We start from the raw sequence: 17,636 nt of genomic DNA, 5'->3' as shown, positions 1-17,636 counted from the left end.
GTAGGAAATGAACAGATTGTAATACATAAGAATGTTTTATATTTTTAACATTATTTTTTTTTATTAAAGATTTGTCTGCGAGCCAGATGCAGCCATCAGAAGAGCCACATCTGGCTTGCGAGCCATAGGTTCCTGACCTCTGGTCTATAAGATACACCAAGATAGAAGTCATATCTAATTCAACATCTAGCATAGTACCTGGCCCAGAGTGATTACTCTTATACATTTTTTTAAATAAATGAATAAAAGTTTAAGAAAATCAACTGGCCACAGAGTTGGGAACAAGGTTGGCCCTAACTTGGGATTACAAGTCTCTTGTCTGTATGACTAGAGGTAAACTCTATTTCTATAGTCTAAGCCTAGAGAGATATGGCCAGCTCTACTCTAGACACTTTGGCAAACTCTCTTGTTCTGGCTCTCCTTGTGGGCTAATTATGTACTAGAATGACTCTCTTCTAAATGGCATAATAAAATCTGAGGTTCTGGAGTTTCAGAGGCAAAAGTTACCCCTCTTTGGTCTTATGTGGTATAGTCCACTTAGATTAGGCACCTCTGGAAATGCAACCTAGCTCCCTAGAATTCTGTAGAGTGACAAAGTATCCATTATCTGGCCAGTGCCCTCTGTGCTTATATGATTCCGCTGCAACAGAAGGGGAAGCTGGTGAAAGGCAAAATCAGAAGTTAGAAGACTTTATCCCAGCCATTTATATTGTTTATCTAAAATAGTAATTAGCACCCAACCTTATCACAAATTGGATATTATAAAAACAGATTTGAGTTCATCATACATGGCTGTAAGAATTTTAAAAATTAATATTATAATTATAGTCAAAATAAGATTACAACATCATAAGGCAAAATGTAATTTTTTGATTAAGGAATGGATTATTCAAATGCTGTCTCATTAAGATGAATATTACATACACTTATAAAACATACATTATTATAAAATACTGTAAAATACTTACACCTTCTGCATACTGCAAGTATCGTTTATTACTTTCCTGTTTACCAAATGTCTCCAAAAACTTTTGACGGTAGGCAAGAACTGTATCAACATGTGTTTTGTATTTTACGGCCAATTCAAGTGCCCTATAATGAGAATAAAAAACCATCAGCATTGCTTGTATTGGCCTCTATGGTCAGTCGAGTTTTGAGGTGAAAGGGTAGGACAAAGAGTCTATGTTGTTCCCTCCACTCATCCCTCAGTATGAAGTGTCATTTTCCCTACCTCATCCATCTTGCAAGTTTCTATTTATACTTCAAGGTCCAGATCAAACATGATCTCTTCTCCCTGACCAGCTCCCCTCATAGAAATAAATGACCATTATCTTATCTGTGCTCCAAAACATTTTATGTATACTGTTGTTACAACCCTACTTACAATGTACTATAATAATTGCAAGTCTATTTCCTTCACTAACCTATATATTTATTAAAGGAAGATTTGGCTTTAATTTCTTTTTGGTAAGTACTACAGAATATATGTATGGTAAATGTTCATTGAAAAATTCATTGAAATCATAATAAAGTTCAACTAAATGAGATTCCCCCCAATGGAAGTGGTTTAACTATCTTGACCATTTTTGTTAAGTCACTAATGAATTTGTTTGGTTTAATAATCAACTAAATACTGACATCTTTATGTTATTAATATAACAAATGTAAAATATTATGAAAATAAAATTTGAGAATAAATTTGACTAAATGCCTTCGCCATTTGATTCTTAGAAAAAGTTAACAGCCATTTCAATTATATAATCTAGTATCTCTATAACTAAGTCATTTTTAAGAAATATTTAAATAGGAGACAAGCATTAAATGAATTGCTGAAATCAGTACAATACTAAAGACTTAAAATCTATATATTTATAATATGGTGGGGAAAGAATAGATTAATCCTCAGTTCTAGGCTGATTTTTGTATGCAAGTTTTGGATAGCACCTCTGCCCAGGATCTGTGCATGACTCAGGAATGTAGCTGAATCAGGAACAATCTAGTCCGATTAGTGTGCCGATTAGTGTGCCACAATAATGTTTAAAATATGCAATACCTGACTATTGAGTGCCACATAATTTTAGTGATTAGTTTATGTGAGCCATGAGATGAAAAAGGTTGAAAATCACTGCAGAAAAATATAGCTCTCCTAACACTGTTCCCTGTCATCTTGTTTTCAAGTATGGGAAACACCACCTTAATGGTCAAAGTACATTGTTTCTCAAGTTTTCTTGCTATCTCATATGACTTATGAGTTCTGAATAGGCCAGGCATGATTTATCAGAGCCAACTATTACAAATCTATTGTTTTAGAAAGGCTGACTACTGACTATATATTTTTTTGCAATGTGCAAATCTTTAGTAGAAAAATGTTTCATTCTTAGCATGCTTTGGTTTGACCTAAAATAAATAATCACTTTAAGATTTTAGATATGCTGTGTATATTGACAATTGATAGACAATTGAGAAATTAAATACTTAATATGAAACAATTATGAATACGTTATGTTGATACAAATGATGTCAAATTTTGGTGCAACAATTTCTTATAAAAATATATTGGCATAAATCATATTGCTAAATTTATTTGCTACCCATCACAAACTCCTCACAGAGTTCCCTTATTCCTCTGTGACTAAGTCTTTCAGAGAAAAGGAGGATATACAGAAAAGAACATAGAGATATTGGGATACAGAGGAACAAAAGAAGAAGATAAGGGAAGGCAAAAAAACAGTTCATAGAGAATCAAAAGATGAGAAGTAAAGATTATCTGTCTTAATCTTTCTAACCCTCTCCCATGTCACCCCCTTATATCTAAGGCTCTAAATCAGTGGTCAGAACGACCAAAACACAGGGGCCGCCTAAAGCCACAGGTTGAGAACCGCTGCTCTAAATTCAGTGCTGTGTGTGTGTGTGAGTGGAAATCTCAGGTGAACCAACCCTTTGGCACTTTAGAAGTTCCATTTTCCATTCTTTCTTTATGCTTATTCAGGATGAGGGAAGTTCTTGACTGCTCACAACTAGAGGTGTTCTAGGCGGGGGGTGCATAAGTTTCCATTCTGGCAGGGGCTTTTCAAAAATTACAAAGAGATACTTTGTTATGGAACATCATCAATCATTTAGTTATGTAGAAAGGACAGAAATATGACATCTAATCCTGCATTTAGATACTAGATACTAAGCATTATGTATCATTACACTCGTTATTATAAAATATGTATTAATTATCTGATTAAAAAGCAATGGCTAAAATAAACATTGAAATGATTATGTGCTGTTTTAAATGTTCTCTGAAAGTACCCTCTGGGTAAAAAATGTTTCCTTGCCACATTTAGGAGGGAATTCACTCCAAATTACAATTACATAAGGGTTATGGGAACAGTATGCCTCTAGCAAATGGTTATTTGGCAACCAAACAAATGCGACATTAGATTATGGGGCTAGAATAAATTCACGTTTATCTTCTCTGATTTTAAATAGAAGGAAGTTATATAAAAAGATAACTCCAAAATATGACTTTTTTTGTATAACTTAAATGAAGCAAAATCACTTTATATAACTGATATAAGTAGAGAAATTATTTTTATTAATACTTACATAAAGAATCAATATGTATACCTGGAGTTTTTAGTTTCTACCTGTCTTAACATCAGTTTTTCAGAACAGACCACCACCAAATGTCCACAGTGAATGTCAAGTAGATAACCTACTGACTGACCTACCACTCTTCAAGGACTGTATTTTATTAGGTTGCAGGCAATTTCCACATTCAAGTAGGAAGGAAAGAAGCACAAACCAGCAAGACTGTGCTCCTCAAATGGAATAAGACACATTTAAGTAAGATCTGTTCCCTTCTAAAGGCTTTAAACAAATATAGAAATTCAGGGATCTTAAAAGCAATCTAATATTTATCATCCAATTCATTCTTTGGATTATACTGTTATAAACTGATTCTTATATTGGATCCAAACATATCCCTCTTATTTATACCTTTTCAACTTAGCTATACCACTTAGAATAAAAAATTGTCATCACAGACTGACCAGTGATGGCACAGTGGATAGAGCATCGGCTGGGATGCTGATGACCCAGGATCAAAACCCGAGGTCTCCAGTATGAGCGTGGCTCATGCAGCTTGAATGCAGGCTCACCAGCTTAAGTACAGGGATCGCCAGCTTGAGAGCAGGACCATCAACATGATCCCATGGTCGCTTGCTTGAGCCCAAAGTCGCTGGCTTGAGCAAGACATCACTGGCTCGGTTTGAGCCGCCCTGTTTCCATCAAGGCACACGTATGAGAAGCAATCAGTGAACAACTAAAGTGATGCAACTACGAGTTTATGCTTCTTATCTCTCTCCTTTCCTGTCTTTCCCTCCCTTTCACTCTCTTTCTCTCTGTGTCTCTCTAAAGAATAAAAATAAAATTGACATCACAGAACTTGGGTCGATTCTTTTCATTGCTGTATTCCCAGAGCTTAAAACCTGGCACATGAGATACACTCAATAAATATTTTAAAAATAATTATAGTTACCATTTATTGAAGGCAGTATGCTAAGAAATTTTCATAATTTTAATCCTTACAATACATTTGAAGTTTTATTAGTATCACCATTTACAACATAAGAAAACTGACATTTACAAAGCCTCAGTAACCTGTCTACAATCACAGAGCTATAAATGCAGAACCAGAAGTCAAACTCACATCAGATTCCAAGGCTCCCATTCTTAACCACTACATTTGCCCTTTTCCTATCCAACAGCCTTCTTGAACAAGTATGCTTAAAATTGCCAGATACTTGACCAAAAAGACTGTTTAAGAAAAAAAAGCAGATCTCCATGTAATATTTAAATATGCCTGATATGGCAGGCACTTAAATTTATCTGCTGAATGAATAAATATGCAATAGGAAAAAATATTCCAAGTGGTTTCAGAAATATCTATAGAACTTGGAAATGAAGACAAGACCATAAAAGTTTCTTAAAGAGTTTCTTAGCAGCTATAATAACTTCTACTGGTTACTTAGTCCTTGATAGGAAATTATGGGTTTCATTTAAATGAGTCAGAGGTCAAGAGAGAAATGATTGGATTTACATTGTGACAAGGTCATTAGGACTACAGTGTGAAGAATGGGTAGGAGAGAGTCTATGTAGATTGGTAATGATGTTATGCCAGCAATTTTCAACTGGTAAACCACAAGAATTTTTAAAATATGTAATACCTGACTCTTTCGTCAGAGGTACTGACCCCTTTTCTCTTAGATTGTCAAATAAAAAAATGGCAACAGCCAATACAACAATAGCCATTTGGTGTGAATGAATCAAAATTGTACCTGTTTTTTGTCAGATCAGCAAAATATTATAATTTTTGATATGCCATGGAATTTTAGTAATTAGTTTATGTGTGCCATTAGAAAAAAAGGTTGAAAATCACTGTTATACTGAAAGAAACTTAAATCAGCTTAGACAAAGGTACTGGTAGTAATGTGGATGAGAGTCAGAGGTATTTGGAAGGTTAAAATAATTGGTAATTGGGGTTGAAAGGGAAGACCATAAGGAAAATATCAAATGTAACTCCTAGATTTCCAGCTTTGCATTGCCTGTAAAATATAATATAGGTTATTGGAAGAAGATCACATTTATGAGGGAATAAACATAAATTTGAGACATCCAATGAAAATGTTGAGTAGGCAGTTGGATAGCCAGGCTCTCAAAGCAAATATGGGGCGGTCAGAGGGCTATTTGAGAGTGTTAAGTGTATAAATAATGATCAGAACCCTGGAACAATGATCCTGGATCTTTATCAGGTAGACACAAAGGACTATCAGCACTTGACTAACCCACTGGTTTATAGTAAAGATAAAAAAGAAGAAACATACAAAAGGGAGATATCAGGTAGTCAGGAGGAATGGAGGAGCTGCCAGTGTTCATTAAGGTATTGCATAGAGATTAAGAGTGATTATTTTTTTTATAAATAATTTTTTATTAATTTTAATGGGGTGACATCAATAAATCAGGATATATATATTCAAAGAAAACATGTCCAGGTTATCTTGTCATTCAATTATGTTGCATACCCATCACCCAAAGTCAGATTTCCTCTGGACAATCTAGAACAGATTTCTATCTAGTTTTCTTTGTGCCCCTCCCCCTCCCACTATCTCTTCTTCCCTCTCCCCCCCTATAACCACCACTCTTGTCCATGTCTCTTAGTCTCGTTTTTATGTTCCACCAATGTATGGAATCATGCAGTTCTTGGTTTTTTCTGATTTACTTATTTCAAGGAGTGTGATTATTAAGACCTATTGTTTTCCTTCTCCCTGAGATCTAATATCTTAAGGTAGGATCATTTGCTGAAAATTGGAGGTGGGGGAGAAGGAAGATACAGGAAACAGGATATAGAAATAATAAGGAAGATTTGAAGTTACAGCAGAAAATAAGCATGATCACATGACATAACTCTTAAAGAAAGAGATTTTATAAGATAGAAAAATAAAGATGAGGGAAGCAAAAAGGACATCAACTCCATTCACATCTGGATCTTAAGAAGTGTGGAGTAAGAAAGAACTGAGTCCATTGGAAAGGACAGGTAGAGGGGCAGTGTCCTCTGGGAACAGTTAAGTTTCACTTAGGTCAAGGAGGTATAAGAAATGTTCAGATGGCATCATATATATCAGTGGTCCCCAACCTTTTTTGGGCTGTGGACTGGTTTAATGTCAGAAAATATTTTCATGGACCGGCCTTTAGGGTGGCATGGATAAATGCGTAAAATAAAATTATGCGACCGACGTAAAAACTGTGGTATTTTTAAATATAATTGTCGAACTTACGATATTTATTGGGCTAAGTTAAAGGAGGAATGAGCATGTCCTCATTATTCAGGCTGTATTTAAATTTGTATTTATTCTTTCTCTGTGGACCGGTACCAAATGGCCCAAGATAGTAAAAAAAATAATAATCAAGCTTCAATTTATTGAGTGCTTTTATTTATTTATTTTATTTATTTATATATTTTTGTGTGTGTGTGTTTTTCTGAAGCTGGAAACGGGAAGAGACAGTCAGACAGACTCCCGCATGCGCCCGACCAGGATCCACCCAGCACGCCCACCAGGGGCGAGGCTCTGCCCACCAGGGGGCGATGCTCTGCCCCTCCAGGGCGTCGCTCTGTTGTGACCAGAGCCACTCTAGCGCCTGGGGCAGAGGCCAAGGAGCCATCCCTAGCTCCCGGGCCATCTTTGCTCCAATGGAGCCTTGGCTGCGGGAGGGGGAGAGAGAGACAGAGAGAAAGGAGAGGGGGAGGGGTGGAGAAGCAAATGTGCGCTTCTCCTGTGTGCCCTGGCCGGGAATCAAACCCGGGATTTCTGCATGCCAGGCCAATGCTCTACCACTGAGCCAACCGGCCAAGGCCTATTGAGTGCTTTTAATATGCCAGAAATTGTGTTAAACACTTTCTACATATCATCTACTGGTCTGTGGCCCGGGGGACCATGGGGGGCCACCACGGAGGACCTGGGGGTTGGGGACCACTGATATATATTACATATTATATATTACTTATATATATTATAGGTTATCAATAAATATTTTCATCCTCCTGCCATGACACTGACACATTGGATGTATCTACACTAAATGTTTGCGGAGGAGCCCTGCAAAATGGTTAAGGTATTGCATAGAGATTAAGAGCGTGAATATTAAGACTTATTATGTATATGTAATAAAAAATGTTTCTGTCTTTCAATAAGTGTATAATTATAATTTGAAAGGGGAAAGATGATATAAAAATCTCCAAAGATAGATAATGAAAGAGAAAAATAGCAATACAATAAAAAATATAAGTAGTGGTACCAACAGTACATATCTAATTGTTTGATAATATAAAGAAAATCCAGGTCCTCTTTGCTATTAGAAAACTAAGTACAAATTCTAGATCTGCCACCAAGTTATGAGTTAGCCTCAACTTTCCCATTTTTAAAATGGTGTGGTAACCAAATAAGATGATATGTAAAAAGTGTTTAACACAATTCCTGACATATTAAAAGCACTCCATAAATTGAAGCTTGACTATTTTCTTTTTACTATCTTGCAATTTTATTTTTTTAATTAAATTCCTCGTGATTTTGATTTGCATTTTGCTAATAACTAGTAATGTTCATTAGTGATTGAACATCTTTTCCTATGTCTGTTGGCCATCTATATGTCTTCCTTGGAAAAGTGTCTATTCATGTCCTCTGCCCATTTTTTAAATCATATTGTTTGTTCTGTTGTTGAGTTCTTTATATATTTTGAATATTAGCCTCGTATTGGAGGTATTATTTACAAATAACTTCTCCCATTTGGTTGTTTGCCTTTTGGTTTTGTTTTGATGGTTTCTTTTGCTGTACCAGAGCTTTTTGGTTTGATGTAGTCTCCTTCATTTAATTTTGCTTTGGTTTCTCCAACTTTGGGGGTCAAGTTTCCAAAAACACCTCAGAGACCAATATCCATAAGCTTAGTACCTGTTTCTTTTTCTATGTATTTTATTGTTTCAGGTCTTACATTCCAGTTAATAATCCGTTTTGAGTTAATATTTGTGTATCGTATGATATAGTAGTCTAGTTTCATTTGAATTACTATTACTAATAACAATAAAATAGAATGCCTAACTAGGTTGTAAACTTTTTAAACTAAAGGTCTTTAAAAAATGTTTTTAAAATATTGTGCAGTGTTCAGAGTGCTGTACAAATAGTGTCTAACACTTACTTTCTTAAAACATAAATAGTATAAATATTTTTTTCTTTTCCTTAATTTTTCGTTTTGTTGACAGAGACAGAGAGAATCAGAGAGAGGGATACCTAGGGACAGGCATACAGGAAGGGAGAGAAATGAGAAGCATCAATTCTTCGTTGAGGCACCTTAGTTGTTCATTGCGTTCTCATATGTGCCTTGGCAGGGGGTGGAGGGGCTACAGCAGAGCAAGTGACCCCTTGCTCAAGCCAGCAACCTTGGGCTTCAAGCCAGCAACCTTTAGGCTCAAGCCAGCAACCATGGGGTCATGTCTATGATCCCACGCTCAAGCCAGTGACGCTATGCTCAAGCTGGTGAGCCCACGCTCAAGCCAGAGGAGCCAACGCTAAAGCCTGCAACCTCAGAGTTTTGAACCTGGGTCCTCTATGTCCCAGTTCTATGCTCTATCCACTGCACCACCACCTGGTCAGGCTATAAATATTCTTAAAACATAAATGTTTTCTTAAAAATATTGGTTGACTCCATTCCTGCCTGTCTGTCCCTATCTGTCCCTCTCTCTGACTCTTTCTGTCTCTGTAAAAAATATATATATATTGGTTGAAAGAATGCTTCAAACATTATTGTTTCCTACTTCTCATGGAATCCATAGCTTCGTAATGGTATATACAATTTTTAAAACTATTATTCATACTGTCTCCAAGCTAGTTTCTTTAAAATTTATGAATTAAGCCCTGGCCAGTTGGCTCAGCGGTAGAGCGTCAGCCTGGCGTGCGGGGGACCTGGGTTCGATTCCCAGCCAGGGCATATAGGAGAAGCGCCCATTTGGTTCTCCACCCCCCCCCTCCTTCCTCTCTGTCTCTCTCTTCCCCTCCCGCAGCCGAGGCTCCATTGGAGCAAAGATGGCCCGGGCGCTGGGGATGGCTCCTTGGCCTCTGCCCCAGGCGCTAGAGTGGCTCTGGTCGCGGCAGAGCAATGCCCCGGAGGGGCAGAGCATCGCCCCCTGGTGGGCAGAGCCTCGCCTCTGGTGGGCGTGCTGGGTGGATCCCGGTCGGGCGCATGCGGGAGTCTGTCTGACTGTCTCTCCCCGTTTCCAGCTTCAGAAAAATACAAAAAAAAAAAAAAAAAATTAAAAAAAATTAAAATTTATGAATTAAGAATAAATTGAAGACAAAGACAATGATTTATTCATCTTTGTTGAATCAAAAACATTTTTTCATAATCCTTTGCACAGTTAAACAATGACAACAAATTTGTTTAAATAGAGGACATAAACTAAATGGCTGTACTGTATAAAGAGTGTATATAGATCATAAATCATAGTGCATAAATTAAAGAGACTAAAGCATGGGTCCCCAAACTACGGCCCGCGGGCCACATGCGGCCCCCTGAGGCCATTTATCCGGCCCCCGCTGCACTTCCAGAAGGGGCACCTCTTTCACTGGTGGTCAGTGACAGGAGCATAGTTCCCATTGAAATACTGGTCAGCTTGTTGATTTAAATTTACTTGTTCTTTATTTTAAATATTGTATTTGTTCCCATTTTGTTTTCTTACTTTAAAATAAGATATGTGCAGTGTGCATAAGGATTTGTTCATAGTTTTTTTATAGTCTGGCCCTCCAATGGTCTGAGGGACAGTGAACTGGCCCCCTGTGTAAAAAGTTTGGGGACCCCTGGACTAAAGTACAATATGTCACTGACAAAATTAACTGCTATTCTTGTTACTTCTATTCAAGGGAAAGGTAGAGAAAGGATACTATCTGTAAAAATTCTAATTTAAGGAAATTAGAAATAAGGGTTGTGTAATTGAAAGATTTATAGATTATATTTGAGCCTAGAAAGAAACAAAGATTATCAAAGACATTTCTAACCTGGAAAGTAGTCATGCCAATTTAATAACACAGTAACTTCAGGTGTATGTATATGAGCACCCTGTTCACTGAGAGACATGTACCTGAGAGAGTGAGTGGTGAAAGCTAATACATTTTAAGAAAGGAGCCTAAACCTCAACCTGCATTTGGTCTCAGAAATCAAGCTGTCCCAAAGCCTGATGGTGGGGAGAAGGTTACTCCTTACTAAAAACCCTTTCATCTTTCTTCCTCAGCATCATAAATCGCTCTTAGCTCTTCTCTGTGCCTGCCTGACTGCTTTATCTCAATCTTTCAGTGCATCTCTCTTCTTTCACTCAACACATAAATGCTGTCAATGTTTTCTCACACCATACACCCTCTACTCTATTCCATCCGTTCTTTAGATTTTAACTACCATCCATTTCCTGATGACTCCAAAATCCACATTTCCAGTTCAAATCTTTCCCTTGAGCTCCTGGTCCATTTAATCAACTATTACCACATATTTCTCAACAAATATTTCAAATTCAATATGCCTAAACTGAACTCACTATTTCCCCTTCCAAATCTGCTAATATTAGTTTTTTTTTATTTCAGTTAATAAAATCAGAAATTTGGGAAACATCTTAGATACTCTTCTCTTCTTCATATCCCAATTTCTCATCAATCACAAGTTCAAGAAGGCAGAAATCTTCAATGGCAAACTACTCACAAATACACTGCTCACAAAAATTAGGGGATCAGGGAACATGTAGATATACCAGTACTTTCAGCCTTTTGTACAGTGCATTTTCACCAATGAAATAAAAGCTGGTTTTGCATTCATTTGCATAATCAAACTTTCTCTGACTTGTTTGCTTTTCTGATGTTCTTGTTTAATAAAAAAAAATCAAATGCTTCTTTTTTTTATTGCTTCATATTCATTTTGAAATATTCCCTAATTTTTGTGAGCAGCATATTTTTATGGCATCCACAATTCAGTGTATTACAGGAGGCTTTAAAGTCAGAAGGTCTTGGATTTGAATTCTTGTAGCCTATTTAGTCAGGTAAGAATTGCTCAGCATTGTGTGCAGACATTCTGCTTCCCCAGGTGTTGGGGGGGAAATCTACTTCTTAGACAGGTGGAATTTCTGCTTGAGCATTTAAAGTATTGAAGTGTAATTATAAGCATGTAGTATTAGGAAACTATTAAGTAAAGAGGAAAATGGTAGGTAAAAGAACAAAATCAATCTGGTTTGGGAATAGATAAAAACTATTTTTATTACCTTTCCCAATTGTAGAGATTAATATTGATCTGGATCGCTTGATAAACAAGGCCAGCCTGAAGAAGGACTATTTCAGCCTCCTGTATGTTCCCACTAAACATTAGTATGTGGGCCATTTTTGATTCTTTAGATGGAAGATCTTTTATAGAACTGATGTAGCGAACCTTATCAATCTAATAAAAGAAAAAATATTTGAAATGAATAACAACAGAAATATAACAAATTATGGCAAAAAATGCACACACATATACATATAAGTAAACATTATTTACTTCACTAATTGCTGCATAGGCTATTTCTGCAGTAGTCATATCTCGATTAGCAATTGCCATAGCAGCTAGGCAAGCCCACAGAGTTTGTTCCTGTAATGAAATAGGAGAATAATTATCTCATCTATATGGCTGAAGTTTTAAAATAAAGTTTTCTTTTGTTTTGTTTTTTGTTTTTGTATTTTTCTGACTTAAGAAGCAGGGAGACAGAGAGACAGATTCTCACATGTGCCCGACTGGGATCCAGCCAGCAAGCCCACTAGGGAGCAATGCTCTGCCCATCTGAGGCTTGCTCTGTTGCAAACCAAGCCATTCTAATGCCTGAGGCAGAGGTCATGGAGCCATCCTCAGCACCCGGGCCAACTTTGTTCCAATGGAGCCTTGGCTGCGGGAGGGGAAAAGAGACAGAGAGAAAGGAAAGGGGAAGGAGAGGAGAAGCAGATGGGTGCTTCTCCTGTGTGCCCTGACTATGAATCAATCCATGACTTCCACACGTGGTGCTGATGCTCTACCACTGAGCCAACTGGCCAGGGCCATAGAATAAACAGTTTTAAAAATAAAAAATTACTGAGTATGGCACTGAAAGAATTAATCATTCAGGAAATTAATGACAGAAATTTCACTGTGGCTACTTTGTTAACTATTAATAACACATAAAGAACTATTTTTGAATAAAAATTTTTAAGTTTTCTATGTATCAAAAATGATTTTTGAACTTATGATATATTTTTAGAATAACTTAAGGTTTAAACCCTCTAGTCTTTTTGTTGAGATGTCAAAGAATACAGTATACAGGGAACCTGAGGAAAAGTAAGGCTCTTGCATCATACAATTATAGCAGATTACAACCAACAACCCACTGTATGAAAAATCATTGAAAAGTCACTCCACAAAAGTATATTCTAGGAAATGTAAACCAATGTTCAACAAAATAATCCTGTAGTCAAACATATTTGGAAAATCCTAGATTCAAACAATGCTGATCTAAAGCAGATTCTAACCTTAGCTGTATGAGTCATCTGAGGAACTTAAAAACTATGCCCAAGACTCTCCTCAGATTTAGGAATTTAGACTCTATCAACCCTGGCTGATTAGCACAGTGGTAGATCATCCAATCGGCATATGAAGTCCCAGGTTCAATTCCCAGTCAGGACACACAGGAGAAACAACCATCTGCTTCTCCATCCCTCCCTTTCTCGCTTCTCTCTTGCTCTATCTTCCCCTCCTGCAGCCATGGCTCAAATGGTTTGGGCAAGTTGGCCCTGGGTGCTGAGGATGGCTCCATGGCTTTACCTCAGGAGCTGAAATAGCTCTGTTGCTGAGCAACTGAGCGGTGGCCCCAGATGGGCAGAGTATTGCCCTGTAGGGGACTTGCAGAGTGGATCCCAGTCAGGGTGCATGTGAGAGTCTGTCTCTCTGCCTCCCGGCCTCTCAATTAAAAAAACAACAACAAAAGGATATGCTTACAGATCTTATCTTTCATTAAAATGTTTTACTCCCTAAAAAGAAAAAAGAAATTAGAGTCTCTATGGGGGTAGAAGTTGGGAACATGACTTGTAAAAAAGTTTCACAGAAGCTTTTTTATATGCATCAATATTAAGAAACTACCCATTTAAATTATAGCTTCTTCAGAGAATTAATACAAAGCATGTATCCCTTTGTATCACTTATATCTTCACATAAAAAGAGACAGGATCGCAATGCATATTTTTCCAGCCCTTAACTGTTATCACTTCTTCTCTTGCACAAATGTCACAATATAAAAAACAACTATGGATCTGAAGTATAAGTACCTTCACAAAGCGACAAAGTCTTACAGCATCTTCCCATTTTGAACTGCTTATGTATTCATGGAGAATAGCAGGATATGGAGATATGCTGATGTGAACCAGTGAGCCATCAGCTCTTCTTATAGTTACCTGATTTCCAACAAAACTCACGATATGGGGATTTTTACTAAATTCACTGTAGGAAAAAAAAGCAGTGTAATTTATATTCTGAGTAAATTTTTTCTATATATTAAATTTGGGGAGTTGATCCCTGACATACATATGCAGTATCTAGCTTCCAAACACATATCCAAAAAAAGTTAACTTTATAGAGAATGTATATATTCAAATAAACATTTGAATCAAACCTTTTATATACACTTGGAGCAAAATATACTAATTAATATGAAAGCTAGTTCTAAAAGCATTTCAAAGGACTTTTTTCCTCTCAGACCTATAAGGTAAATCACACAAATGACTAAATCTCTTAGCTTGTGCTTTTAAAGTATTAAAGTGTAAATAAACCATTAAAAATTAAGCTCATTTCAAGATTATTTTTTTCACCATAAAAAGAGGGAAACTTTAAGTAAAGAAACTAACTTCTTGTTAATTTTAAAACTTTTAAAATGATGCCTGTCTAGTTTTGCTAAAGTTGTGAATTAAGAGTATTAAAAATGAACTCAATCAAGGTCATCGGCCTTTGAACTCTCTGGCTCAAAGCAGAGCCTCCTAAGTGCTCAGTCTTCCCACGGTGGTGGGGCCAACTCCCACTTCCCCTGGGAGGTGAGAGACTCCAACCATTCAAATGCCTGGTCAGGCTCCATGGAGTCAAGGGAATCAGTTCCAGTCTCTGAAGACTCTTCCCAAGTCTGGGTCCTCCCCAGGGAATTCCCTTGCATGCTTTTCCAGCTGGCGTGCAGAGATCCCATGAGAACGTAAATATTTTTTTACCTGACCTGTGGTGGTTAGAGTGTCAACCTGGAACTCTGACAGGGTCGCCAGTTCGAAACCCTGGGCTTGCCCCGGTAAAGGCAACTCGAGTGAAGCAAGTAAGAGTTAGCTGATTCTTATCTCCCCCTCCCCCACATTTCCTCTTTCTGTAACGTCAATCAATAAAGTATTTAAAAAAAAAAACAAATGAACTCAAAATAGATTTGCAAGTTAAGCTAAGGTTTAGAGTTAAAAAGCCTGTTTCCTTTTCTGTCAAGAGAAAGAGATCCCCTTGCTACCTCTTAGAGAATTTAGAATTATAAATATCTGACTTTCTGAAGCATAGAAAAATTTTAAAACTTTTCAGTAATTTTATATATATATATATATATATATATATATATATTTTTTTTTTTTTTTTTTTTTTTTTTTTTTTTAATTTCTGAAGCTGGAAACAGGAAGAGACAGACAGACTCCCGCATGCGCCCGACCGGGATCCACCCAGCACGCCCACCAGGGGGCGATGCTCTGCCCCTCCAGGGCATCACTCTGTTGTGACCAGAGCCACTCTAGCGCCTGGGGCAGAGGCCAAGGAGCCATCCCCAGAGCCCGGGCCATCTTTGCTCCAATGGAGCCTCGGCTGCGGGAGGGGAAGAGAGAGACAGAGAGGAAGGAGAGGGGGAGGGGTGGAGAAGCAGATAGGTGCTTCTCCTGTGTGCCCTGGCCAGGAATCGAACCCGGGACTTCTGCACGCCAGGCCGATGCTCTACCACTGAGCCAACCGGCCAGGGACAATTTTATGTATTTTTTATCTTTAGTATTAATTTTAAAATTTAATTCCAGATTTAATTCATTTCAGAATATATACATTCCTGAAAAGTCTTAAGGTCAATGATAATCTGGGACAGAGGAAAGCTTGTCACAGGTTGTGTATCACTGATAAATCACTGTGCCTATATTAAAATCACTAAAACACATTGAAAAAAACTGTATAAGTTACTATTAAACAACATTAAGGTGGAAAATTATATTCACATAAGAAACAAATAATTAAATATAACAGTATTATACAATATTTTCAACTAGGTTCCATCACTTAAGTCTCACTAAGCCAGCTTTACCGGAACAAATTATTTAGTTGACTGAGTCAGGTGAAAGATATCTTGCAGGATTAAAATTAGAGGCAAAGACATGACACTTTATTAGTTTTATTTACTATCATAAACAATTCTATGCAGTAAAATGTTACCTTGCATCCCTTTCATATAATGTTTTAGGCAAAATGTCTCTGTCCACATAAACTGTATTAGGGTAATACCACACTGTAAATCGAGTATCTTGAAGTCCACAAAGGATATTGCATGTATCACTCCACGCCACAGTATGCACCATTGTTCCTTGTTTTAAAAAGAATTTTAATGTACTATTAATTCTACTATATAATAAGCATTAAAAATATATCTTTAAAATCAGCTGATATAACAAGACCCCATCTCATTACTAGTAGGTATGACTCTATTTTCTGACCATATAATGGTACAAAAATTCACATAAGAATCGATGGACATATTTGAATATCCTATCCAGAACCATAATATTTTAATTGTCAAGTATTTCTTCAATGCCAATTTAGCTGTGGCAGCTAAAGACTTGCTACTAAAATGGAATTAAGTAGTTAATAAATGTTCTGAGATCAAAGCATTCATAGATTCATTAAAATAAATTAACCAGTATAATATATGACAGAGTAGATTTAAGAAAATTTTAAGTAATTAAAATTATAAATGTATTACAATTATTTTACCAAGCTTGATAATTTGCTCCTCCTTCCCAAATCTTTTTACTGAGGTGACATAGAGATCTCTATTTTTATCAATGAAAGCAATTTTTCTATCATTAGTAAGTCCTTTTTGATCCAGAGCAATTTCCAAAATTTCATTCTAAAATTTAAAAAAATAAAAATACTGAATTAGATTTAGTGTTTAACCATAAGTTCACTTTAATTATTTTAAAAATATTTGTTAACTTAAAGATCAATAAATATCAGTCCCCTACTTATAGTTATAAACTGACCCTGTTAAATAATTTTAAACTGCTAATAAACTAGTCATTCAAAAGCTATACTAAGATTCACTTTTTCCACGGAAAGATGCCCCTTATTAGCACTAAAATAATGTATATTTTGAAACTGTAAACTGAGAAACACTTCCATCTTAGCAATTAGGGTCAAAGAGTGAGGCAAGTTTGGGTATCACATGAAAGGTCTACTTTGATAAAGCTCCTCATACCAAAATGTACTGTAAGAAGATTGTCAATATTTTAAAGGTTTGTAAGAATTGATTTTTAAAAATGGTTTATGTTTTTAGAGCCTTAAAATTTTACACATTCTTTCACATTATACTTTCTTTGCTGATGAGAAGACTGAGATCCATTATATGATTTTGCTCAGAAAAAGCTGATAACAAGCATATCTAAAATTTACAACCCAGACATCTTTTTTTATTGGTTTTAATTTGTTGTGTTTACATAGTTACAAGTGTTCCACTGAATATATCTCCCTCCCTGCTCCCCTCCGTATTCTCCTTGAAACCCCCTTTGCCCCCTCCTCGCACCACTTTCTGCCCTTCCCTCCATGATGTACTATCCTGCCCTCTATCTCTCTGTGTTACCTATATATACTTTCACTAATGTCTTTACTTTCTTTGATCCCCTCCTCTCATCACCTTTCCCTCTGACCACTTTCCCTCTGGACTCTTTAACCTCTTCTCTGCATCTATTCCGTTCCTCATTCACACTGTTCATTAGATTCCTCATATGAGTGAGATCATATGATAT

General features: G+C 36.6%; 1 protein-coding gene across 6 annotated transcripts in view; it reads right to left on the bottom strand.

Moving 5' to 3' along the window:
- IFT80 (intraflagellar transport 80) overlaps window positions 1–17,636 on the bottom strand; it is a 261,132-nt gene that overhangs the window by 18,107 nt on the left and 225,389 nt on the right. For all 6 annotated transcript variants that reach the window (XM_066347674.1, XM_066347677.1, XM_066347675.1 and 3 more), the window contains 6 exons: window positions 16,606–16,741; window positions 16,051–16,198; window positions 13,896–14,067; window positions 12,106–12,195; window positions 11,834–12,006; window positions 969–1,092 (listed from right to left, as the gene is read on the bottom strand). In XM_066347674.1, coding sequence (XP_066203771.1) covers window positions 969–1,092; window positions 11,834–12,006; window positions 12,106–12,195; window positions 13,896–14,067; window positions 16,051–16,198; window positions 16,606–16,741 — 843 coding nt within the window. The remainder of the gene's footprint in view (window positions 1–968; window positions 1,093–11,833; window positions 12,007–12,105; window positions 12,196–13,895; window positions 14,068–16,050; window positions 16,199–16,605; window positions 16,742–17,636) is intronic.

This window comes from Saccopteryx leptura, chromosome 8 (assembly GCF_036850995.1).
Source record: "Saccopteryx leptura isolate mSacLep1 chromosome 8, mSacLep1_pri_phased_curated, whole genome shotgun sequence".
NCBI lineage: Eukaryota > Metazoa > Chordata > Mammalia > Chiroptera > Emballonuridae > Saccopteryx > Saccopteryx leptura.
This window is presented reverse-complemented; position numbering and strand designations above follow the sequence as displayed.